At 37.9% G+C, this 27,961-nt stretch overlaps 1 protein-coding gene across 1 annotated transcript; it reads left to right on the forward strand.

Annotated features, from left to right (window-relative positions):
* Positions 1-73: 73 nt before the first annotated feature.
* Positions 74-27,961, forward strand: kcnb1 (potassium voltage-gated channel, Shab-related subfamily, member 1). The gene is made up of 3 exons (XM_053497666.1): positions 74-146; positions 1,010-1,684; positions 25,423-27,961. The coding sequence occupies exons 2-3, from the start codon at positions 1,109-1,111 to the stop codon at positions 27,331-27,333; spliced, it is 2,487 nt and encodes an 828-aa protein (XP_053353641.1). The 5' UTR covers positions 74-146; positions 1,010-1,108; the 3' UTR covers positions 27,334-27,961.

Genomic DNA, 27,961 nt, shown 5'->3' on the forward strand with positions numbered 1-27,961 from the left:
GCAGCAAAATATGCCCAGACTGGAACATAGCGGTTCTCTGCATGGGCTTTATTTCCTACTAGACGTGGGAGTAAAGCAGTGACGCTCCTCCTGTTTTTCTTCTCATTTATGGGCTTTTCCATCATTCTCAGCCTTCAGCTACTGAGGTATGTTTTGTGATGAATCTCCAGCATTATTATTATTATTATTATTATATGTATCTAGCAGTCACCACAAAAAGAACAATAATATCAAAACATGCAGTATGTACACATCAAAGCCGTGCTGTTTCCCTCTTTGGCATTAGCCTACTCTACTTTATTAAGCACACTTGTTTTCATACACATTTTTTTTTTTTAATCGACTTCTTGATTTATTTCTGAGTAATGCTATTTAAATAAACAGAATACAAACAGCAAACGTGGATTCTGGAACACTGGTTTGCGCGCTGGATTATTTACGCAAGTGAATTTCCCGGGATGTCAACAAAATTAGGTCGCATCGTGGATCTGGCAAAAATTAGTCCAAAATGAACGCATTTGTGAGACGCGTGTGTTTTTCCCTCATGATTTCCTCCCGGATTTCTGGGCTGTTTGGACCGGCGCCGCTGCCCTCAACTATTTAACATTGACAGGTTGCTTCTGGAACATTATGCTTTCTCCTCAAACATGCTGAAGCAGAGACACAGGACACTGACTGACGGACAGGTTCTCATGATTTGATTTTTGATCAAGCACGTGTGCCATGCTTTCTCTAAAACACCCCACAGATTAATAGAAATCCCCACCCATGTAGTTACAAGTTGTAGACTAGCGCGGGGAATTAGACTAGTGCAGGTGTGTTTTCAGCATAGAAACATATGGGGGTTAAGGCGCTCATTCATCTCGAACATATTTCCATTCAGACTGACTACTACTGCTGTGTGTGTACTCTTAGTTCGTCTGGACATTCCTGACTATTGGTTCTTGAAGTACTGTATCATAACAAACGTGTACTAACTGTGAGTGTGTGTCTCTTGTTTTCATTGCAGCGATGGAAGAACGCGGTTCCCAAACCGAAAGGTAACGCAGGTTCCGCGGCCCGCCTGGAGTAAGCCATAGCCTACTAAACTGCGGCCGAACCAGAAACGATGGAGAGACCGTCCGCCATAATCAATAAAACAGGCTCTCGGTCGGCGGCCTCACTGCCTCCGGAGCCGGTGGACATCATCCGGAGCATGTCGTGTTACCGGCGTGTGCGTCTGAACGTGGGCGGCCTGCCGCACGAGGTGCTCTGGCGCACGCTGGAGCGCCTGCCGCGCACGCGCCTGGGCAAACTTCGCGCGTGCACGACGCACGAGGCGCTTATGGATATTTGCGACGACTATAACCTGGACGAGAACGAGTACTTCTTTGACCGACACCCTGGCGCGTTCACGTCCATCCTGAACTTCTACCGCACGGGAAAGTTGCACATGATGGAGGAAATGTGCGCGCTATCGTTCAGTCAGGAGCTGGACTACTGGGGCGTGGACGAGATCTACCTGGAGTCATGCTGCCAGGCGCGCTACCATCAGAAAAAGGAGCAGATGAATGAGGAGCTGCGGCGAGAGGCTGACACACTGAAGGAGCGCGAGGGCGAGGAGCTGGATAACGCGTGCTGCTCGGAGAAGCGCAAGAAACTGTGGGACCTGCTGGAGAAGCCCGGCTCTTCTGTAGCAGCCAAGGTAGCTATGGGAGTCTAGTACAGAAGTACTAGTGTGTATGTGCACAGATGCACTGACACACATACTGTACATACAGATGCATCTCAATAAATTAGAATATCTTTGAAAAGTTGATTTCTTTCAGTTATTCAATTCATTAATGGAACTCATATATTATATAGATCCATTACACAGAGTCTGATATAGTTCAAGTGTTTATTTATTTTAATTTGGATGATTATGGCTTACAGCTAAAGAAAACCCAAATTTTAGTATCTCAGAAAATTATAATATTGTGTAAAAGTTCAATATTGGAGACTCATGGTGTCATGCTCTAATCAGCTGATTAACTGAAAAAAAAAAAAAAAAAGGTTTCCTGAGCCTTTAAATGGTCTCTCATTCTGGTTTAGTAGGCTACACTATCATGGGGAAGACTGCTGACTTGACAATTGTCCAGAAGACGATCACTGACAATCTGCACAGATTCTGAGGGTAAGACACAAAAGGTCGCTGCTAAAGAAGCTGGCTGTTCAAAGACTGCTACGTCCAAGAACATTAATGCAAAGTTTAATAGAAGTACATTCAAGAATTTGGGGGAGATTCAGAAGGAGTGGACTGCAGCTGGAGTCAGTGCTTTAAGAGCCGCCACATACAGACATATTCAGGACATGGGCTACAACTGTCGCATTCCTTGTGTTAAGCCACTCTTGAACCAGAGACAGCGTCAAAAGCGCCTTACCTGGGCTAAAAGTCACTTTTTCAGATGAAAGTAAATTTTGCATTTCATGTGGGAATGAAGGTCCCAGAGTTTGGAGGCACAGAATCTAAGTTGCTTGAGGTCCAGTGTAAAGTTTGCAGGGTCAGTTGTGGTTTGGGAAATCATGTTATCTACTGGTGATGGTCCACTGTGTTTTTATCAGCTCCACACAGCCAAAAGTACTAATACCTGGTATAAGGACTATGGTATTACACAATACTATGAGATTTTATGAGGTATTGTAAAGAGAAAAACGTGAGACAGCAGACCCAACAAGGCAGAAGAGCTGAAGGCCGCTCTGAGCAACCTGGGTTTCCAACACCTCAGCAGTGCCACAGACTGATCGCCTCCGTGCCATGCCGCATTGCTGCAGTAATTCATGCAAAGCAAGCCCTGACCAAGTATTAAGTGCTGTACATGTTCATACTTTTCAGCAGTCCAACATTTCTGTGTTAAAAACATTTTTTTATTGGTAATATAGGTAATATTCCAATTTTCTGAGATTCTGAATTTTGGGTTTTCATTAGCTGCAAGCCAAAAAAAGCAAAAAAAAAAAAAAAACCTTTATATCAGTCTGTGAAATATATCAGTCTGTATGTAATTAATCTATATATTAAGTTTAACTTTTTTAATAGAATTTGTGAAATAAATAAACTTTTCAATGATATTCTAATTGGAAATTAATTGCACCTGTGTACATATATATGTACAGAGAGTGGGAGAGAGAGAGAGAGAGAGAGAGACAGCAGATATACTGTAAACAATACTGTAGATAAAGCTTCAGGTTTTCACAAGGATAAGGTTCTATGTCATGAATATCTCTGAACTGGTTAATGTTTTAGTTATGAAATTTAATGCCATACATACTACACAATTGATCCAGTTCCAGATTTTGGTTAAAAGTCTTGATAGAAATAAAAAATGAGTTTGTTTGTTGTTTTGTTTTCTTCAAGTCAGTTGAATCCAGTAATGTCATTTCCTAATACCATTAGGCCTGATTCCCTGTCAAATTATGCTCTCTGCCAAGATTAAATCGCAACGTCGACATATCTGTTGGAGAGTTGGCACATTTATAACCTGGCAATTAGCTTAAAAGGCCAAATAAAAAAATGCAATTCACATTACTGCTGAGGTAACCAAATCAGGAGTACGCTCATTGGCAGTTTGACCAACTTACACCAATCAGCCATAACATTTAAGCTACCTAGGTTTTACGTTCCCTTTGTACCACTGGGGTGGCTCTGGCCCCTCGGTACAAGATTTTAGGAGGTGTGCTATGGTGTCTGGCACTGGGACATTAGATCGTTTGGGTGCTGTGGTTGCAGGTCCTTTGAGTCCTCCATGGATCAGACTTGATTGCCTGGCAAATCCCATGGGTGCTTTATAAGATTGGAATCTGAGGAGTCTGGAACCTGGGTCAGCCACCTTGGGCATTTTGCCAGCCAAGCACTGTGCATGGCTGGCTGTGGTGTACTGGGTGGCCAGCATTGAAAATTGACCGCAATTTGTGCTGCATTGGCTCTTCTGTGGAATTGGACCGGAATTGTGCCCATGATCCTCTCACCAGTTTCCTGATGTTTACATGATGATCACTGTTGTTAAGTTCATTTGTCAATGGTGATGATATTGTGGCTGATCAGTTTAAAGTGTATTTGTTGAGACAATACTGAACAGTATTTAATTAGCAATGTCCACCAGGGTTATCCTTATTTGCTCAGATCTTCTATCACCTGCGGCTCCTGGGAATTTAGAAAGTCTGTCCAACAAACAAAACAAGCCAAAAAAAGCCAGAGTTCATTTTATGTCTCAAAAGACACTGACAGTAATTTTAAAAAAATTAGACAAATTGAATAAATAACATGCAAAAAGAAATGTTGGTTTTATATTAAACATAAAAATGTAACAATTGTGTTAATATATATAACAAGTTGTATTTTAGGCAAAAGTTAGTTCTTTCGTTCCTCGAAACATCCATTTCAAGTTTTTTCAGCATTTTCAGTAAAGCCTCCCGAGGTTGTTGGAAGCTATATTTTTTACAATGGGGCACTCTGGTTAAGTGACTTTAGCGAGCTGCAAATCTGGGACGAAATCGTATACCCACACCCAAAAAGTGATATAATGATATGAAAGCTGCTATGACTTTGTATGTTCTGGGTAGGAGGGTATTGAAAAAAACATGCACCTAAGCAACAGTTGTTTGTCACTTAACAAGTTACTTAAAGTCATAGCTACAATGGCATTAAGTTATATGGTATGAAGTATGTTAGAGTTGGTAGAGAACATTTGTTGCTAATTGTAGTGTATAGCATAGTTAAGAAATCCAATGTTATGGTAAAAATTATTAATATTTTTTACATAAAAAGAGAGAATAGAGAGAATTTTTTTTCAGTTAGTAAAATGTGCTTGATCTTGCACATTAAACTCATTGATGGTCTTTCCTATTTGATAATGATGTAATAAACTTCCATATATTTATTTTTATATCATAACATATCATAAAAAGATTAACCAGGTTAACCAGTTTTGTAACAACAACAAAAATAATAATAATAACAAACAATAATAATAATAATATTAATACATAATACATAATTTTATTATTATTGTGGTTAGCATATGATGTAAAACCCTAGTGCTGCCCTAGTCTCCCCTTGAGAGAAAATAGCAATTATTTTCTTTCTGTAGTGTCTAATAATGTAGATTGTTTTTAATTTATTTTATATTATTACACATATGGGCAGACCTCTTCAATCCAGTGACCATGCCTAATTTATACGACGTAATGTACCAGAACACCAAGGGGGAGGTGATCCAAATAGACTCAATAAAATGGAGTTCTGGAATATATAGGACAGTGCTTCAAGCTCTTTATATGTTCGCTAACATTGAATAGCATCATAAACCTAGTGTCAATAATGCATGAGCTGCCCCATGGGGCCTCACGTCATCACATAAAACATTTCGCTTAGAATACTGTGTCTTAAAAAGTGTATTATGCCTTTTTAATTGTATTACTTGCTTAGTTATTCAATCACCCAAATTATTTTTCTTGCTGGCACTTATTTTGGTTACTTTTTTAAGAAATGACAACAATTCAGCTGCCCTTTAACCATATCCCTAATGTGTGAGCAAATGCGAGTGAAAACTGCGACTGAAATCAAATAAGACATGATTAATACTTACCAAGTGCTCATTATTTTTGGAAGGTAGATGGCATTTTATATAAACATATCAATAAAACAATTATTTTACGTTTATAAATTAAAGCTGCCACTGAAAGTCTGAAAGGTGCATGATTATATTATAGCATGATCTGGCACAAATTAAGCATTTATTACAGGGTTTTAAGAGTAAGATGGCCAATGTAAAAACATTATAATTATGCAAATTATGGCAAGGTCCAATTCCTAACACATTATCACCTTCTACACATTTTGCAAACTTTTTAATATGGCCCTGATTTTTGCTGCCCCTGTGGAATTTACTAAGGTCCTCAGTGATTTTTGACTGTGATATAATTGGTGATGCCAAAGAAAAATCAATCCAGAGAGTGATAGTTCTGCAGAACTACCAGAATTGTCTTGTTGAGAGTCAAGTGTTTGTATAAGAAAGGCCAATAGATAGTGGAAAAACTGGTTCAAAGGCTACAACATATATGCCCAAAGTGAGCAGCAGACGACAGCACTGGGTTCCACTTCTGTTATACAGTAGAGAGCTGAGGCAACATTTTGCACAGACTCACCAAAACAGGACAGTTTATGATTAAAAAAATGCAGGCTGGCTGATGAATCTTCGTTTCTGCTGAGGCACACAGATGGTCAGATGGTCAATCAAGCCTTGATCATATACAGTACAATAATAAAGGTTTTAAGTGAGAGACCTGGTATAGAATTAATTATTTATTTCTATTGATTATAAATATCTGTTACAAATGCTGATATTTTTCTTTGCAATACTTTCTTTCAAATACGTTTTAAGAGTAAAAAAATTGCAATAAAAGTCTTATTAAACAATTTCTGTCAGAGGAAATGTAAGTAGAAGTAGTGATTTGAGTGGAAATTAAAATGTTTTTTAATTTTTTGTACAATGTTGTGCGTTAATTTTAAACAATTTTAGCTTATTTTTAAAATGTGCCAAGGATTGTTGTGTTGATTATATGAGCATTGTATAAGAGTTAGTGAGGATTTATAGACTGGCATTTCAATCTCAGAAGACCATGCTTGATGAGCCCCTGGGTTGCCTCTTTATAGGTTCTTGGATATAATATTTCACTGTGTGGTTTGTTGCCCTGCCAGGTGTTTCCAAGGATGTGCTTGAGGCCCTACATATGGAAAGTGCTAAGTTGGGTGCCTTTAGCTCATGTAGATGCTCTGTCTCTCATTCCCTTAGGGTAAGGTTCTGAGAAGTCAGTTCTGGTAGAATTCTATTCTCCCACCCCCTTTTAGTCAGCCTAGCCGTGATAATGTTTGCCTTCCTAAACCATCTCTCAAGCTTGATTTTGCGCCAGGGAGCGTTGCTGTTTGTCAACCACAGGTATGTAAAGTTATCTTTCAGTTATCATGCTGACATATTGTGTGTTCATGTAAGCCTTCTTCAAGTTTATAGTTACTGTACTGTTTCCTTCAAGAGGATCAGCTTTCTTATTGTCTTTAAATGCAGAGGTGCCAGGTTAAACAGCTTCTCATTCTGGTGTTTAGATACACTATCACTAAAAGAAAAGGCATAGAAAAAAAAACAAGGAAAGAAGTTCACGTAAAGTGCCAGAATCCAGCCCTGATTGGGAATGAAATCTGAAGAGGATACATCATTATCATCAGTAATTATATTTATCATTATTGGTGTTTGTCACCATGGGGGCAGCCAATCCTGAGAAGCTCGAATAGGCCTTTGGTACTCACCCAGTCAAAGGTCTTAGTGAAGTCGCTGGTTTTGCTTCCTGTATTTTCCTAAAGTTGTTGAAGGGAGAGATTCATCTCCATTGACGACCTTTACACTGAAATCGCACCAGAATTACAGGTGCACGCGATTTACAAGTAACTGCTGCCAAATGATTCAGATTAGAAAGATTCTTCTCTAATAATTGCAGTCACTAAGGTCCACCATGCTTCCCTTCCCCGGGGGAATACTGTAGCTTGTGCATCAGCCAAATTTAAGGTGGCTATCCCATGCTACCTGGTGCTTTGTCAGTTGGAAAGAAGTGGATGGCTTTGCTGAACCCATTCATAAATGGCACTTTGCTATTTACTTCATTCAGATTTGTTTTTTTTCTAAACATAGCCTCAGAAAACTTTGTTTCTTGCGGGTACAATTCTGTACCCTATAGTACTGTATGTTTGAATTAGTGAGTAACTAAAATAGTTTATTTAATACCACGGGCTTCTGTTGGTGAGAGACACATAATCTAAAGGCTGCGTTACACTTCAGTGAAGACCATTAGGTTTCCAAGGTGTCCTAAAAATATTGAAAAGCCCAAAATGGTTTAAAATTGGAAAATGGTCATTTATCAAGTTTATAATACATCCTACATCTCTGCCAGGTTCCTAATGTGTCTATCATGTAGTCACTAATTTCCTATCTTATACATAATCATTACCAGTTCTAATGCTAAAAAAAATTCAGAGGAATGGGGTAAAAATGGAAAATGTACCTTTATCAAGTTCATATTACGTCCTAGCCACGTCCCTATCTGATCTCAATGCACCTGTCATGTTGTCACTAATTTCCTGCTTTTCAATGAGATCGAACTGAGTTATTGCTATGTCCAATCAGATCTCATCATACTATCATCAAGCGCTTATCACATGCTTACTACTTTGTCATTGCATCCGACGGAGTGGTGTAAATACCGTAACATACACAGTGCATTTCATCATTCAAAGTGATAGTGTGAGGAATTAGATACAGTATGTATATGAAATTCTCTAAACATGATGTAAATGCACTGATAACCTGCTGCAGAAATACTGGGAATGTGGATTAGTGTGATGTGGGGTTGGTGGTGCAGACATAGTATTGTCTCCCTTGACATGGATCTGCAATGCTTTTTTGGATGTGGTTTAAAAAGGTCTGGTGAGGAGATGTTCGAAGCAAGATACAGGAAGAACTTAATAACGGTATATTAACAAACGCTCTGACTGGTTAATGGCAACCCAGCAGATGTAGTAAAAATGTAAAAAGCATGGTAAGAGCATGGTGCAGTCTGATTGGGCATAGTAATAACTTGGTTCAGTATCTTTGGACCTGGGGAGCACCTGATCATGTGCGTGAGAGGAAATGATGCATGATACAGTAGATGCATTGAGAACCTGAGAGAGAAGTGGCTAGGAAGTAGTATGGACTTGATAAATGCACATTTTTGCACTTTGACCCCATTCTTGCCGCATTCATTAATTTTTTTTAGGACAAATTGGAAACTTCATGGTCTTCATCAAAGTGTGACAGCCTGCTAAGGGTTAAATGAAAACCTACAGTGTTTATTCAAATCTAAATGGATCCAAATGGTCACTGGACATGATTCATGTCCGTGGATGTTCATTCAGATGTCCATGTTGATTTAAAACTCCAGTTGTATTTTATTTCTGGGCTACCACAGATATATGATTAATGTACCAGATGGACCGCGACTACTGTATGCTTTTGCTGTGCAAACTCCTCATGACTCTTGGTGCTTTTTCCAATTCCCTCCCATGTACTTTGTGTCCTAATTTCCATCCTTCCAGTCTTCTGTACCACACTTCCAGCTAAATGTCAGGAAAATGTCACATTAATTATCCTCCATGAGTCCTCCAGTTCCATTCTGTTTCTTCCTTTGCACCTCCTTTCTGTCCTGTCCATTTTCAGACCAGCTCTGTCTACGTACATTTGACTCAAATCACATTTTGCTGCATGACTCAACCACACAATGTGATTACAGCTCCCCACAAGCCTATCTCTGTAAATTACTATCTACTCATATTTCACCACCACTCATGGGCACTTACATGACAGACTCTTGACCATTACTGTAACCTGTTAATTTTTTTTCCCTAGAAAGCAGCAGTTTTGTGGCTGTCATTAGCCACATGTAACACCTTCTTACATATGTATTATATGTATAACGAAAAGCACAGTTTTACCCTTGAAATAAATCTGCATAATAGTTGACACATGTAAACTGTATGACGAAATGTGTGTGGATACCCAACCAGTCATACCCATGCGTGCTTGTTAAACATCATATTACATAGCTGTTCAGTTCGGTTGAAGATAGACACATTCTCCCATACCAAACGAGCTATGTCTACATGGACTTTGCTTTGTGCACATGAGCATTGTCATGATAGAGCATGTTGGACCCTTTTAGATACAGTAAGGGAAAAATCTTAATGGTACAGCATCAAAGACTTACTAGACGATTTTGTGCAAATCATGTGGCAACAGTTTGAGGAAGACTTAGTACATGGGGCAGGTGTTCAAATACTTTTGTCAACATAGTGTATGTAATGAGTACCTCCACTTCAGGATTTGCCAAGAACAGTGCTGTGATATAATGTCTGCCTGAAACAAGGTCAACATTTTGGAAATCAGTCTGTGTGCAGTAGATTTAGCCCGGAAGGTGGAACAAAGGCCTCACTGGACTCTCGGATCCACAAATAGTTGTTGGTGGCCTATATGCTGAATTATTAGCAATTTAAAAAGTATCAGTGATTAAAATGGAAAGGTGTACAATAAACATCAAGGTCAGTCAGGGGCCAGTGCATCCTGTCCCCAGCACACTGTCTGGTTCCACTAGGAAAAATCACAGTTGGTAACAAATTAATTTAAGAAAAAGATTTTAGCCTGCATGGGCCAATCTTCCACATTTGGCACATCTCCTCTGAGTGCAAGTACCACCCCTTCAGGTGTATGCAATGTTGAGACTGCATATAAAAGTTAGAATTGATGAAATGACATTGGACCAATATAGACTACAGTACATGAAACCAGGATAACTTTGAATGTCCCCAACAAAATGTCTCAAAAAGGACTTCCAAAAAACATGAATTGTTCTTTCCCTGCTGAAATACTGTACATCCTTGAAATGCTTATGCTGCTGAAGGTTTCCCTTGTACTGCCCGGGCCATGTACTGTGGGGTTTGCTGCCATGTCTGGCACTGACAATGTTAGCGGTGGATCCTGGGGTTAGCAATATAGGGTCAGAATATATTGCTGACCTTCTCACACAATACAAACCCTGCAGGGCTCTGAGATGTTTAGGAAGCAGTCAGCTGGTAGAGCCTCAAGTAATAGCTAAACAGGATGAAGCTGCTTTTAGCTGCTGTGATGCACACAAATAGAAGCAGCTTTTTGATGTTGTTAAATGTGCCCTAACTCTAGGCACATTTAAAGCTGAACTGAAAACACTGCTGTTTTCTTGGGCATTTGATAAATTGACTTCTCCTCTCCATTTATTACTGCTTTGTATCTGCACCATTTCTGTGTCTCTTTTCTACTTTTAATTTTATCTTGATGTATTTTATTTTTATTTAGTATTTCATTTCATTTTATTTGTCTTTATATTTCTGTTTTTATTATCTAATGTTTTTTAAATATTTCAATATGTGAAGCACTTTGAGTTGCCTCTGTGTTTGAAATGTTCTCTACAAGTAAAGTTGCCTTGCAGAGCGGGGCCTCCATGGATCAGACTTCAAAATATAGGATATATAGTATGTCCCACATATTTCACATAAGAATTTGCAAGGGGGAACCTTTGGCCTGCTGATTCCCATATGCAGCATGATGTGGTGCAGTGAGTGGTCAGATAGATTTCTATTATGGCCAGCATTAACTGCTTCAGTAATTTATGCTATGTTGGCTTTTACGTGGGATCAGGGCTAGTCTTCGGTCCACACAGGCATAAATAAGCCATGTGTGGCCATGATCCTGTTGAGAGGGATACCAGATATATAATTATGATTAATGTTATTCAATTTACCTGACAGTGGTGTTAGTGTTGTGGCTGATGGTTGTATATGGGCTCAATTATCAATCCACCCATGATTACTGTGGAAGCTATTAACATACACCCACAAGCTCTTTCCTGTAAAATTTGAAATATTTCTGCTTTGTTAAGATTTACAGCTTAACTTCCAATCATATTTCACAGACAGATTTATGAACTAGTTGAAGCTGTATATGAAAGTCCAGCAATAACAGAGAGCACGCATAAATACTGAGAAGCACTCGTTGTTGATACTGCCAAGATTTAATTGGAAATCAATCAAGTCCTGATAGTTTTTTTTTTTTTTTTTTTTTTACTAAAGATGAGCATCACTCAGCATTCTGACAGTGCTCTCAATCTTACACAAAGTGCTTATATTATACTCCTATGCTTTAGAGACTTTATCATGGTCTGTTCTAGCACAAAGCTGCTTTCATGTTCTGGGCCATAATGGAACCGAACAGTTTAACATCAAAGTTAAATAACTCAATTTTTGCAGTTTCGAAATTCAAATAAACAAATTGGAACAAGAAAGAAAGTTTTTTCTTGCACACAAAGCTTTTTAGTTATGAAGATTGTCGAAGTCCATGAGAAACAAAAAATACCAGAAATTCAGTTTTCGACCAAAAAATTTTAACATTTTACAAAAAGTTTAACAATTTTTCATGTGGAAACATTGGAAACGTAACCATTACACCAAAACAGCAAAAACTTTAAAAATGTATTTACGGCCCCCACTCGAAACAGCGCTGACTCTGGAACAGAACTCGCTCATAAATCGTGGACTAACTGTAACATAAAAAGTTATATTATAATTAAAAAATTCCAATGCATAGCTAAATGGAGTCAATGTAATCAGACAGAGCAAATGCAACAGCACATGTTTTTTGTACAGTACATGCGTCTGCATCTCTTGATCCCTCTCTGCTTAATTAATGCTTCATAATAATACAGTATGTGCATGATGGCTCCCAAATGCAGTAAAACCAGTACTAGTAAACCACAAGGAAAAAAAGTGAAGTATTTGGTATTAAAACAGAAGAATACACTACAGTTTACCAAATAACATTGTTAAGTATGTAATACGGCCACTCTGTGTGTTTAAAGCTTCTAAAAAAAGGTCTTTATAGCAGCATTTAAATAAAAAACAGTTATAGACAACTTTATATTAACTTAAAATTATTAAAATGATTGATGAAAGCTTGAAGTCCAAAAAATGGTGTCTATCGTGTTGCAGTGAATCTGTTGAAACGGGCTGCTTCCACCATCTTTTTTTCAGCACAATTGAACACAATTAGTGACAAAATCAACTGTGCCAAAAAAGTAATGTCAAATACAATGCCTGGCCAAAAAAAAATTAATTGTCTACATTTAAATAAGAAAATACTTTAGAGTGTATTTTAACCATAACCACAGTGGCAAGTTTGCTTAAAAGGTGTGCCATGTTTATGAAAAAGTCATAAACTGTGTTTTAGAAGCTTTAAAATATTGGCCTGGATCAAGCAAAGCAAAACAACTAAAAAGATGCTTAAAATGCTGTAATTACTGGAATTGGATTAAGAATAATCCAACACATTAATAAAACCTGAAAAGATTTGTCATCTGTCACTCATACGAACAGAATGTGGACAGGATAAAATGTGGACAGAGATACAGTAACTTAAACACTTGGTAAAGTTACAAATAACAGTAGAAACCGCGGCTATGTTTAACAGATGGAGGAAGAGCATTTCCACACACAAATGAGATGAGAACTCACAGGATTGTGACTAAACAGCTGTGTGAACATAAGAAAGCGCTTTGTTAGTGAGACTTATCAAGTACAAAGCGCTTCAACTTGATAGGGAGCATAAAGATTAGACTTTGCAGCAATGGAACAAGGTCATGTGATCTCATGTGTCCAGACTGACCCTGTTGCAGAGTGATGGCTGCGTCAGGGTACGTTGGGAATTACATGAAGCAATGTACCCACCATGCATAGTGCCCACTGTACAAGTCTCTGGAAGCAGTGTTCTAGCAGTGTTCAGTGGCCAGGTCTAGCAATATGACCTGAATGTACTGAATGTCCAGGCTATGCCATCATGTAATTCCCAACTAACCTTGAAAAGGGCATATTCCATGACTACAATGTCAAGATTTATCATGTTAAAATTGTGCAAGAGCAGCTTTGCGAGCATCAGGAATCATTTTCAAAAAGAATTTGTTCATCACAGAGTTTTGACCTTAACAGTATTAAATGTTTTTGGTATGTGCCGGAAATGCCTTAAGGGTGTGGTTCAACCTTCTTGTCATCAGTGTTTTAGTCAAATATTAATGCAACTGTAAAAATTTAAAACTTGATGCAATGTTGCAAAAGGCTGTCAAAGGAAATGCACCTTGTAATCAGTGCCAGAGGTACTACCATGAAATATTAAAGTGTGCAACTTTTTTTTTGTCCAGGCAGTGTATTACAAATGTATCACAATCTATGTGACTGTGTGACTATAAACATATCAATAACAATATTAGGATTATGAGCAATAATCAAAGTAGTACATAAGTAGTACTCATCATTTTAAAATCCTTTGTTTTCAACTTGTTGACAAGACAAGAGTCATAAACAGGATGTGGGAGTGGGAGTCTTTTACAGACAACCCAAAACAGGTCATTGTTATGATCTTACTATATTTCTTTTGGTATGCAGCCAGGAAACAAATAAAGCACATTAGCTATCCAAAATGAAAAGAACTAGAATTATTATCCATGGTAATCACAGATAATTTACAAGTGCAGCAGTTAAACATTACATTAATAAATGCAATTGTGGTGCAATGGTTAGCAAAGGGCCTTCAAAGCCCTAGGGGCCCTGTAAACCTAAACTAAGAAAGGTTTTCTTGCTTAAAAAAATAATGTTTAGAAATCAAACCTGCCAGTGTTGATTTATGATAGCTAAATTGTGTATAAATCGATGTGTATGATATAAAAGTACACAATGGCTATGAATTTGTGGGAGAGAAAGAAGGAAGGATTATACGTGTATACTCTGTAGAGTCATTAATCACTTTTACTGTGGTATGAATTTTTAATATAGGGTTAATTTGTTTATGTCTAACATAATTTGTTAATATTTGATTTATGGATGTATTTTTTTGTTGTTGATGGCAATACTTTTATCTCTTTCTTTTTCTGCCTGGGGACTGTGGGTGGAAATTAGCTGTCAGCTATAATCTGTCACAAGACATCCCTTGTCAGTACAAGATTAATGTTTGTTGTGAATTGTATCTAATAAATAAACTTTATCATAATAATAATAATTATTATTAATATTATTATTATTCTCTTATAAAATGATTCTTTTAACTTGAGTACGGGTTTCTTCTATCCGTGGGGCGTTTCATATATTTTCTCTGGATCCTCTGATGTTCTTTCACCATCCAGAAACAGCTAGGTATTTTGTGCAAAATATTGCAGTTTATGAATCATCTAATGTTTTGAGTCACTTTTAAACACAAATGCTTCTGGAGGGCAAGAGGCATGTCATTGTACAATTAAGTTTAATCATCTCTCTGCAGCACCTCAGTTGTGTCACTGGGTCAGTAAAGCGTCTTTTTTTTGCTTTTCAATAATATTTTACTTAACAGGCTGTTCGTTTTTTTTATACTTATTATCATGTAGTAAGACAAACTGGCTGTTCTAAAAGGTTGGGTAATATTGTGGAGCAAAACCTAATAGATTGTTGAATAAAACATTGACATTGATATTAAATGGAAGGGCACTCTCAGCTGTATATGTGTGATGGCCTGGGAAAATCTTCATGTGGCAGGGCGACTATCTGGCAAACTGAATAAAAAGAGAAAAAAAAAGAAATTTTTAGTTTTTTACCTATATATATATATATATATATATATATATATATATATATATATATTTATGTAACATACTTTTAAATACATATTTTAACCTGTGTTTTGTGTTCAGATCAATTTGACTTGATGTTTTCTATATGAAAAATAATAGCCTTACGTTTGGTGACCTTGGTGCATTTTCTTTCTTTAAAGATCATTTAAATGAACCACCTACACCCACCCATTTGCATCCCCTTTCAAATCCCCTTCATCTACCCACCAGTCTATGTGCATGGATTTTGCATGTTTTCCCTGTGCATAGTGGGTTTCCTCTGGGTATTCTGCTTTAGACAACCATACTAGATATAGATACTTACAGCAGCCTTGGTGGGTTCCTTTGGGTACTTCGGATTCCTCCCACAGTCCAATAATTTCAATATTTTAAAAATTCTGTAAAGCAGCTTTGTGACAATGACTATTGTTTTAATTAAAAAAATTATTAGAGAAATTAATGTGTGATGCGTGGCCTTTAATAGTTTCTTGACTGTGTCAGTAATTGTTATGCAGTCTTATGGCAAAGAAATCTAGTGACTCTTTTTGATGTTAGCTTTAAGTCCTTAACTTGAAAAGAACCTGTCCAGGTGCCCTGGATCTTGACTGCTTTTAGGTCTTAGGTCAGTCTTGCCAGTTTGTTTTGTGTCTGATGGTAATCAACGGCATAGTTTTTGTCTGGCAGTCCAGAAAACACAACTGAATGCAAGAGCTCATAGTTCAACATACAATTCCATACAAACTTAAATAATTCTTTTGATTGTGTAAAGCTGCTTTGGGACAATGGCAATTGTTAAAAGCGCTATACAAGTAAAATTGAATTGAATTGAACATACTGCTTGTCCTTAAATGGGAGCTGTTCCATTAATGCTGTACACCCAACACAAATTGCTAATTTTTCTTCAGGGACTATTTAACAGTAGCAAGTCTACACTAAAGGTGTATATGGAGCGCATCACAGCACAATAAATGGCATGTCTCTAGGGGCTTATAAACCTATTACAGCCTTCCTGAAAGTGAGTCACCTCCGTCTGCCACAATTCCCCAAGATGGTGGGATCTCACACTTTTGCTGGAGTCCATTGAGTTCTTTGCAAAGACGTCTGTTGCAAAAGATGCTGATTTGAAAAGTTTTTTTGAGAACTTAAGCAATAAGAGGCAGAAATGTATTATTTGGAAATAAGCTCATTTGGCATGGTTTGCCAGATCAATTTACTATGGCCTTGTTTTTGACACCAGAGTGTTTCTATCCAGGGTCTTATGCATCAGTTTTGAAATCAATTAATTGGTCTTGTAGCATTTAATGAAAACGAACCTGTAGAGCATTTTTTTCTTTAGACTAGATCCATCCAATTCTCAGACCAACTGTTCATCTGTTACAGCAAGGCATTAGGGACTCCCTCATCCAAACAGAATTTGCATGGTGCTTGCTACTTCATGAGCATATTCATTAATGGACTATGCAAAGCCGATTCAGCTGACATAATGGTAAAACTTGCGGGAAAAATTCTGCCTTATTCCTCCCTACTCCCCTGATCTCACCCCCAGTGACCTCTTTCTTATCCATCACTTCAAGAAACCACTTTTTAGCAGGCATTAGACGTCAACAAGGTGATTATAAATATAGAAGGTTTTATTAACGATTCCCCAAAGACGGTCTCCATCAGCTCATCCATCATTTAAAGAAGTGTGTCGCCTTAGGTGGAGGATATGTAGAGAAGACTAAGCATACAACCAACATTGCTTTTCATTACCTTATTTTTTCTTAGCAATAATAATTTTATTTCCATTGCTCTTAGTTAATACCTTTTTCCATTGCTCATTCTAACTACTTTTTTAACTACTTTCTAACTACTTCCCACAGTAAAGTGACCGTAGCACAAATTCCTGAAAAAGTACTGGAAATGCTGGCCATGATAGAAAGTTATTAGAGCACCGAATGCATAACAATTTGCCGCATATAGGGCTTAAAAGGCAACAAGTTCAAGGTTGTTGATCCAGCCTCCAAATTCCCCAGATCTTAATCCGAAAAGGCCCTGGTCAAACAAGTCCAATCCATAGAGGGCCCAACCCGTAAAACACCGCACTCATACAGTACGATCCAATGCATAGGTCCTGGTTTTAGACACCAAAGCACACCCCCAGAGGTCTTGTAAAGTCTTGCCCCAAAGGACCAGAGCTGCCAGTGCCACAAAGGGAACCTACACAATATTGTGCATAATGTTTTGGGAGATCAGAGTATATACGTACAGTATACACGGAGGGGGAAAATACCTAGGCTATATTTAATAGCTATAGAACTTGTAGTATCACTGAAGCACCAACCCATGTTTCACCACCCCATTTTGCTCTTACTGTGCATGGAGGCACAGATTCAGGAGGTTCTCAGCAATTCCTTCCTTTAAAAGACATTCCATCCCCAGCTGTTTGAGGAAACTGGTTGATCCCACTGGTGCATTTTCCTATGTCATAAAGTACCTGTGCAGTTACTTTCAATCAGTTTGTATTAGAAATACGTACTTTATTACCACTTTTTAATGCATGATTTCTTATCACCCACCCTGTATATTTACTTATGGAATTTGGTTGTGCTATTGTTCTTTGTTTTGCAAAATTATAAAAATAATTAACTTACAGGATTTTGGTTAACAGCATCTAATAAGATGTGGATGTCAAAGACTGAGTTTTTAAATTGTTATGTTTTTCCATTTAGAAAAGAGGTCTCTGCTTGGTGACCATTTGTACCATACCAGCTTGTCCTAAATAGACCCCTGGCTTTTGCCATCACTGTATTCCAAGCCATTGCCAAATAATAATAATAATAATAATAATAATAATATGTTGGTCCTGCTTATTTCTTTCTTTTATTTTTTCAGTGCAATGCTGCTCTCCTCTCTGCTCCCCTCCCCTTCCTCTCTTTCACTCCCCTGACTCTGAGCTTCATTCATGCCATCACTAAATAATGTGTTTCCCTTTTTTTTCTGAAATATATAATCTTAAGTGTGATTTTTATGTTATGGGACAAAATATATTTTTGCAGACATCAGTTTCCCTCGCCATGGCCTCTATTTATACCATGATCAAATGATACACAAAATCAAATATACGTTCTCTATGTGATCAAATGTATATATTTGATCAAATATACATTTAACATATTTGCAGACAAGGTTTCGAAGTGTATAGAGTGTATATGAATTCCTTGGGTTCTTGCACCTTTAAACGCAGCAAACCCATTCAATGCCACCACTGACATCCAAGTCATGTTTCCATGGTGAACTACACTAGTTTCCATGGTGATAGCTTGTGATTCGGTGCTGAAGTAAGAGTGTGCAGCGTGTGCTGAGTCCATAATGTAAATCTCAGTTATAGTTTGTGGCGGCATGATGAAACGAGAACTCAAAATAAAGTGTAAGCAATGGTCCAAATGCAATAGGCTTGTTACTGTTAAAAATATATTTAATTAGTTTATTATTTAGACATATTTAAATGCACTGTATTTGTAAGTGAAAATGGGCAAATAATAGTAATGATATTAATTGCTTAAGAAGCTGTTAAAAATGATCAGAAGTCAAGACTTGTACCAAAAATGTACAAGGTCTAATGTTTAATGAATTTGTATTTAATGAATAAAACTGAGCCAAGAGTTGCTTGAGTGGTCAAAACCTTGAACTACTTTAATATAAACCAGAGGAAAGCACATTTAGTATGTTTACAGATAAAAATATTTCATTCATTTTGTTGCTAAAGTTAAAGTACTCCACTTCTTGGGGTATAGATCTCTTATGTGTGATGTCAGACCTGGTGTACAACCAAACCAGCTGCCATTTTGTGTGTTAATTTGCCTGCAGTTTTACAATGCTTTACAGATGTTGTGTGTGGGGAATGCCATAATATATGAGGTGAAAAACCTAGAAGACATTTGTCTCATTTGGAAATCAGGAGTGACATGGCTAATCCCTGTTGTTAAACATCATTTCAGGTATCATTATCAGCAAATAAATGTTGGTATAACAACTGGGGCTGTCATTTTGTTTTATATTATTAAGTTTCTCATGGTATTCAGTTAAAATTTGTTATATTTTTATTGTTAATGCATTCTTAATGTTTCCTCAAAGCTTAAATCTGTTTAAATTAGGTCTAAGAAATTGGGGTAAAAATTGGGTCTTTCTTTCTCTCTCTTTTTTTTCTCTCTCTCTCTCTTTCTGTGGCAGCAGGGGTATGGTTGCGCATCGCCTGCATGCAACACGTAGTGCTTTCCACCTGTGGCTTGTTATCAAGGTTATTTATTGGTGTTTTTTGTGTTGACAAAAAGAAGCTCAAAAAGAGAAGCAAGGAGAGAAGTTCACACACAGCACTCCGGGTCCGTATGTGAAAAATGATTGTCACTGATAACCAACTGTTGAATTTACTCACATCTGCTGCTGCTTTGTAAGCCAACTCATGGCATACTAATGTTTAATCAAGAAAAATAGGTCAGAAACTGACGTTTAGTAACAGTAAGTAAACTACACTGATATTCTGCTCAAACAATGTTTCAAGATTTAGTAAATTATACTGTAGTCCAACATTAAATCATATTTGATGAGACAGCTGTAAATATTATCATATAATAAATCTGACAGGGCTCTGTGCGCCAAAGTGTTTTAAAGAACAGCCGTTGCTTAATAAAAATTGGTTATAACCAGTGACTGAAATTTCTCAACATGGCTGGTCTTTTGTCATGTGTACAATAAAATCTATGAGTTTAAGTCTGGCCAGTGATTCTTTAGTATTTGGCTTGGCAGTGTTATCTGTGGCAGGTATGGTTGCCAGGCAAAATGGTAAATGTTTTGATTCTGGATCACATGATTGCAAGAGCACTTTTGTCATACTGTCACACTTCTCTTAAAATAACTGCGGTTCTGTTTGCAAAGATTTATATTCCATTTGCCATTTAAACTAAATTCTATTTTCCTGTATATTTACCTTTGGCATTAAAATATTCCTTCTGTAAAAGGTATTTTCTCTCAATGTGGAAAAATGATTAAAGCTTATTTAATCTTATTTAGTAGTATTTTCAGGATGATGTTTTAATTCACGCTTCAAATTCTAAACACAACATTGATAACAATAAGTTATTAAAAAGGAAATCCTTCCGAGAATTTAGAAACTGCTTAGCCTGACCTTCAACGAGGGTAATTTGAACCACAGTTGGATTTTTATGGGAGGCCTGGAGGTACAATGGATCATTTTGCTTCCTCACAACTCCAAGGTGTAATCTTGCACTGAGTTTCACAGGATTTCTCCAATACCCACTTCCTCTTTCTCCTCCAACTATAATTGCTCCAATTCACTGCTATTCTAATTAGGTTTGCCTTTTCTTTATTTTGACATAACGTCTACTCCATAATTTCACAAGCTCATTGCTAAATCTTTTTTTTTTTTTTTTTTTTGCAATCTTTGCCTAGACTATTAAACCCTTTTAGTTCACACAATGGTTTTCCAATGTTTAACTGTCCAATTCTAATGAAACTGTGCCTGTAAGGGCAAGCAGGAAGAACCCAGTTTTTAAGGAGTTGTGCCTCCTTAAGGAGTTGTGCCTCCTTATAAAATACTTTTATAATCACTATGGTTATAGCCAGGTGTTATTTGAGTTTTTGTGGACTTCCTGCCAGATCTGACCTCTATCATCAACAATCCAATTCCACAGAACTTTAACTAAATCTGTACTGTAACATCCCATTCCATATTTAGTCCTTTATTACTGCTATAACACCAGCCACAGTAATGATGATCAGGTGTCCACATACTTTTGGCCACAGACTGTATGTGTCTAGACAGACCGATACTAATGCACACAGAAAAAATTCTTATTCAGCATCTTTTTATAGTCTTACCCATTAATATTCTCTAACTGGTCAGATTTGACTAAAATCTCAAATCTGAAAACTACGTAAAAATAAAATAAAACCATTCATTCATTCATTCATCATTTCAAGTAGCTGTTTAAACCAAGTCAGTAATATGAATTATAAATCAGGCCCTATCTCTTGAACACTGGTCAGGATTACATCCTGGATGGGAAGCAAGTCTGTCACAAAGCATAATTGACAATCACACACTTATTTAAACATTCATCTAGGAGCAATTTGGAGGAGCTTGTTTTCAACAAAACAAGTAACCATTAGTTTTACAATAGTTAGTTAAAATTTGATTGGATGAGAGGAATTCCACAAGTAGTCATAATAGAGCATAACAGCACTGAGACGTTTAAACAAATGCATTACTCCACGTCACAGGTGTTCTAACAATCAGTAATTACACTAACTGCTGGTCGCCAGTGGACAGCAGCTGCCTGACAAAACCCACATTCAAAACCAGTCAAATAGGCACTTTTGGCAGGAAAACACATCATCTTAAACAAGTCTTTTTTTCTTAAGTTGTTTCGAATTACCTTTGAACTATCTGTGTTGTTTTGTCCATTGCTAACATGAGCTACAAAGCTAATAAGCGTCTAGCACAAGGCTGAAACCCTAATCCCTCTATAACCTCTGATCAAGGGTTCTACTCAGAATTGTACACCCTAGAGCACTGGCTTTACATTTAACACTATTTGGGATTTAACCCCAGGCCCTGTAAGTTAGCTAATGTTCTAAATCAGAGTAAGTGAAAATATAAAGTAAATCCCATAAATTTCTCAGGATTGTCGACCACCTTCACTGTTCACCTTTTGGCAACCAGTAAGAATTGAAAACTTTTTTGAATCCCTGTTAATTACACTAACTGTATTTAAGTGATGAGTTGGTGGAGCTAAATTACTGTTTGAATAAACAAACACATCATAATCTGTTGATAATAAATAGTGCCTGTGGAACTGTTGTAAAAAACAATATCACACTTAAGGTCATGCTGTTGTACTGAAACATCATAATGGCTGAGGGGCAGACTGGCATTTCATCATTGCTGATATTTAGCACAACAGCACTCCCTCTGGTGTGATATTGCTTAATTATCAAGCACATTAAAGTGTGTTCAGATGCATAGCCTTGATAAGGTCCTTAAGCAAAATGCCACAAAAGCTGTGCTCTATCTGACAGTAAGAGGAAAATAGCAAGTTTGGCCATAAAACAACAGAAGGCTTCTTATGGCCATTTTTAGAAAATCTGTCATTTTACATTTTCTGATTAAGGTATGAAGACATACTATTATTTTGTAACATCTGTGAGATGGGATAAGTCAGTGTGCATGAACAACAGTAATGCATTAATTATTTAAAATGTGTAAGGAGAAATCTTTGCAGTTTGCAGGTTTGTTATAATACAATTAAATGTAAATATTGTAAGGTGTTATATGTTTACACCAGTCCTGCTGCCGTTGTCTGTACCCTTTGTTTATAGTGGTTTTGTTCTGGTGTTTTATCAATGCTCTCTTCTTCACACTCACCCTCATTCACTACACACACACACACACACACACACACACACACACACACTTACTCACTCACTCACTTCCATCTCTGCAATGCTAAAAAGCCTGTCGTCAGTGTCACCATAGCAACAGTGTCGTATGCTTGGACGCACAGCTGTCTCTACCAAGATTAGCTTGTATGTATGTAAGGTTGGGATGATATGTATGTCTTAAATACTTTGTATGTTCCTGCTGCTGTGTATGTGTGTGTCTTTGTGATTAGAGTCTGTTGTGAATGAGGCATATTTCTTTCACTGACATCTTTGTACCCATCCGCATACATACATTACCAGAAACCACATGTTGGTATTGTGCCACATGCTGCTCAGCATATACAATTGATGTAATAGTTGCATTAATAATTATGGCAACGTAAGGATCTTACCAGGGTAAGGATTTATAAAAGGTGCATTTGTTTCTAGAAAGGACACTTTTCTAGACTACTCTTGTCCCCTCAGTTATACTATAAATAGCTCTGTAAGTGTCTGGGTGGGTTTAAATATAGATGCTAAGACAGGATTCTCCCCCAGCACCCAGCCACATGAATAAAATATAAGAAAATGTGTCTCTGCCAAAGACCAGTCATTTAGGTCATCTGCCTGTGTGCATGTGTGTACAGTGCACAGCTGCACTTTGGTTCATGCCTCAAAGACTGCAAAAACACTGCTGGAAAAAAAAGCAAGAATGAACACCAGAATGTAAGAAAACAAGAGAAAGGGAATCTAATTTCCTAGTCACATATGGTGCTTTGTAACGACTGTATTGACTTACACTAGATTTTGTACATTAGCATTATCGTGTGTGCCAACATTGTCAGCTGAGTATTTCGGAAAATAGGAAAAGCATGGTCTTCTTGTGGTAACCATAGAGACAGTGTCACTTTCTGAATGGTTTGGAGGCAGGTTTAGAAACAGTCTGCTCAAATCACAGCACATACTCTCTGTCTTGCGCAATGGTCCTGGCTACAAGTTATATTTAAATGCATTTACAATTGACTAAATTGTAAAAGGAACTTACAATTAAAATAGTCATTTGGATTGCTCAAAGATCCAAGAGTAGCAACTTAACTATTCTCGGACTGGAACTCATAACCTTCCAGTTAGTAGCCTGAAGCTTTAACCAGTGACCATCACATATGTTAGTTAACCTGTTCAACAGCTAACTAATTAGTTCATCAGTTAACCCATTTGTCTGAGACAAATAGGAAGATGCTTTTCCAGTCTTTCTGTTAAAATGGATTCATGAATTTTATCCTAGTATTATTAGTTATTTTTTAAATAATATTTATTTAAAAATAATATTACTTTTCTACCAATTTGTATCAAACTATGAATTATTATGAATTCTAATGGAACTAATAGGATTGAAAGCAGGCTGCTCCCAGATGGGATCATAGTGTAAAAGCATGAGAGTCATGTCAATCCCTGGGGTCCTGATGATTAGAACTGAAAAAAAAGGAGCTCATTAAACCTGACAGCTGCCTATCAAACACAACCATCAAAATGTTGCCCTTTAAACATTAATGGCTGCAGCTCTAAAAAAACGGGGAAACAGAAGCAACAAGGGGGACAAAAGGAGAAAGGGATGGAAGGAAAGAAATCACCATGAACTCTTAAAAGATATTCCATGCTTTGGCCTCCTGTTGAGTATAGACATGGTTGCTATGGATACAGTTCTGAACCAAGGTCTGGTCAAGGTCAGAGGAGGAGTTGTTAGAGAAAGTTTTAGAATGGCCAAAGCTAAAAGTGATCCTTTTCCGTAGGGACTCACAAACACACATATGGCGGTTTTTACTTTTTTTATAGACACACACACACACACACACACACTAGCTATGCACAAAAAAATCTCCCTGCTTTTGTTTCTTGTTTTGATCTCATTCAGACCATGTATTAAGCCATTCACTGTGACAGTGTAGATCTTTAATCAGCTATAATTGTATTGGACACCTCGAAAACAGAAAAATTAATTATATGATGAAGGAAAGGGAGGCTCTATATGGCTAATAAATTACCAAAGCAGAATAAAATGTTAAAGGAAATAAACAGTGAAACTGAGGTAAACAAGCTTTTCATTCACATCTGCCACGGTATCATAGCAACAGTGCTCTCCTTTCCTGATTGGTGGTGGCTCAGAGCTACCAGGTGAATGGTGTCTAGGCTGAGCCACTGCCTTCTCAGTATGTTGAGGAACATCGTCTTGTAAGTATTTTTGTGTGTGGGGACCAGTGCATACCATAGTTTTTTATGTTTTTTGAGAATCCTCTTGGTCTGGTTGCATAAAGCTATTACCTGCAGATCTCTGCATCTCTGCTTCTCTATATTACTGTGTACAGTACCAATTTCATCAGTACCTCAGTCAGATGTTATAAGCAAAGTCATACGAAACATGCTCCTTGCTCTTCTTTCCACACTATAGTAACACCCAGCTCAGTAAATACTGTACGCATTCTGGTGTTTGTTAGTAATAAATTGAATAATAAATGAAAGCCCTTTATCTGTATTTCTATGATTTTAAGTATTGTGCTGCCAAATGATTTACTGATTAGATAACTGCATAAATTTTCAAGTGACCAGAATGTGTGCACATTTTATATGGTTATAAGAAAAGCAGTCACTGATGTACTGTAAACAACCAAAAAACAAGTATACGCACAAACCTTAGAAACTGTAAAATAACATTTTTCTCTAATTGTGGTTTCCTATATTTTTAATTCACAGATACTGGCCATCATCTCCATATTGTTCATTGTGCTGTCTACCATCGCTCTGTCTCTCAACACACTTCCAGAACTGCAAGACATAGATGAGTTTGGCCAGAGCACAGACAACCCTCAACTGGCCCATGTCGAGGCAGTTTGCATTGCGTGGTTTACCATGGAGTATCTTCTTCGCTTTCTTTCTGCACCCAATAAATGGAAGTTTTTCAAAGGTCCCCTCAATGTCATTGACCTGTTGGCGATCCTTCCATACTATGTTACAATCTTCCTCACAGAGTCTAACAAAAGTGTACTGCAATTCCAGAATGTACGGCGAGTGGTGCAGATCTTTCGGATTATGCGAATTTTACGAATCCTAAAATTGGCTCGTCATTCTACTGGGCTACAGTCACTTGGTTTCACTTTACGACGTAGTTACAATGAACTTGGCCTGCTAATACTCTTTTTAGCAATGGGCATTATGATCTTTTCAAGTTTGGTCTTCTTTGCAGAAAAGGATGAAGATGACACCAAGTTCAAGAGCATACCTGCCTCCTTTTGGTGGGCTACTATTACCATGACCACTGTAGGATACGGGGACATTTACCCAAAGACATTGCTAGGCAAGATAGTTGGCGGTCTCTGCTGCATTGCTGGAGTTCTGGTCATTGCACTTCCTATCCCCATCATTGTAAACAACTTCTCTGAGTTCTATAAGGAGCAGAAGAGACAAGAGAAAGCCATCAAGCGACGTGAGGCTTTAGAACGAGCCAAGCGCAATGGCAGCATAGTGTCTATGAATGTTAGGGATGCTTTTTCTCGTGGTGCAGAGCTTCTTGATGTGGTTGTGATGGAGAAGGGCGAGAAGCTTCAAGACAACCATCTTTCACCTAGTCGCTGGAAATGGTCAACAAAGAGAGCTGCGTCTGACTCCAGCTCCAATCGCTCATTTAGTCAAGAACAGGGATCCCCAAGCAAGGCCAGGCCCTCAAGCCCTCAGAGACTTAATCCACAAAAATTAGAGGAAGTGTATAACCAGATGACCAAGACTCAGTCACAACCAAACCTCAACACCAAAGACAGGAGTTCATCCCGGATAGGTAGAAGGAGGGATGAGATTGAGCTAGGTACCATGCCAGGTCAAGGAGCTGGTCCTTTTGGGGGCCATGAAGGAGTGGTGGATATGAAAAGTCTGTCCAGCATTGACAGCTACATCAGCTGTGCCACAGACTTCCAAGAAAATACACGATTCCCTTTTAGTCCAGTAGTGGGCTTGACCCTCCCAGAGAGTTCTCGTTTTTCACACAGTTCCGGAATATCAGGACGGGTCAGTGGTAATCCAAGCCTTCAGACCACGATGGAGCACGAATCCATGCTCACTCCACCATGTTCTGCTGCAAAACCTCCTGACATAGAGGGTTCACATCTTGGTGGAAACCTTCTAAAAAGACATTCTCTAAGAGTGAATCATCACGGTTATGGGGATTCAAGTCTGGCAGGTTGCCTTTTATCAGACAGCTCTGCTCCCTCAGATCATTCCCTGATCAGCCCAGAAGTCTCTATCTACACCACAGCTAGCAGCAGGACTCCACCGAAGACACCAGAGGGAGTTGCACTTACACCTACAGTTTTCACATTTCATGATGCCTCTATCAATAGGTACATTGATGCTGATACAGATGATGAAGAACATCTCAGAGAAAGTCCATCAGACTGTCTGCTTGGGGGTGTGGGCACCAAGCCTCACCTAAATATTGGGTACCAGAGGGGCACTAACCACCTCGAGGCTGCACAGCGACTATTGGGTCAGAACTGTCGATTCTCATTGGGAAGCAATCCAAGTGTAAGTCACGATAATCATTTGGCATTAGATGCTTTACATAGATGTAGAGCAGACAAAGGACGTTCCAACACATTTGATGAAAGCCTTTGAGACATTTAAGTGCATATACTGACTACTGAGAAAAAAGAGCATGGAGGGAAGCAAAGGCAATGAATAAAGATACCTGAATGCTTAGTGCAGTGTCCACAGATGTACCACAGGCCCTAATCTCTTCCTGTCTCTCCCAATTTTTGTGCATTTGCTGCACTGGTATTAGGCAGCCTGCACTCTCATTCTCCCAGGAAAACTGAATTAAATGTGACTGTTGTCAATATCTGACATAATAAGCTTGTGCAGCCTAGTTACAATAGGAAAATTCAACACTGAACAGAGAACGGGTCTTTAAAGTACAGACAGGGACAGTCATTCACTGCCAAAGTCACCCAGCCGTTGTCCAGAGTCCATTACAAGATTAGGCTTTAGATTAAGTTTAAGTTATTGCCCGTTTACAAGTGCAACCCTGTAAAGAAACTAGCCTTACTTTATTGCAGGTATGAATGTCTGAATGTCTACAACACCTGTTTATGAGTGTGTAAATGGGTTCACTATGAGGAGACTTGTCCTTATGGTAATGTTTTAATTTACAATTCTGCACACGCTCTCGAAGTTGTACGCATACAGTGTAATTTATTTACTGATTTATTTTTATACAGATGTAAACACTATAGAAATCTATATT

The sequence above is a fragment of the Clarias gariepinus genome, chromosome 6 (genome assembly GCF_024256425.1).
Source record: "Clarias gariepinus isolate MV-2021 ecotype Netherlands chromosome 6, CGAR_prim_01v2, whole genome shotgun sequence".
Lineage (NCBI taxonomy): Eukaryota > Metazoa > Chordata > Actinopteri > Siluriformes > Clariidae > Clarias > Clarias gariepinus.

Coding starts and splice junctions, on each gene's coding strand:
- kcnb1 (XM_053497666.1), top strand. CDS start 1,109: ATGGAGAGACCGTCCGCCATAATCAATAAAACAGGCTCTCGGTCGGCG. Junction 1,685..25,422: donor GCTCTTCTGTAGCAGCCAAG/GTAGCTATGGGA, acceptor TTTAATTCACAG/ATACTGGCCATCATCTCCAT.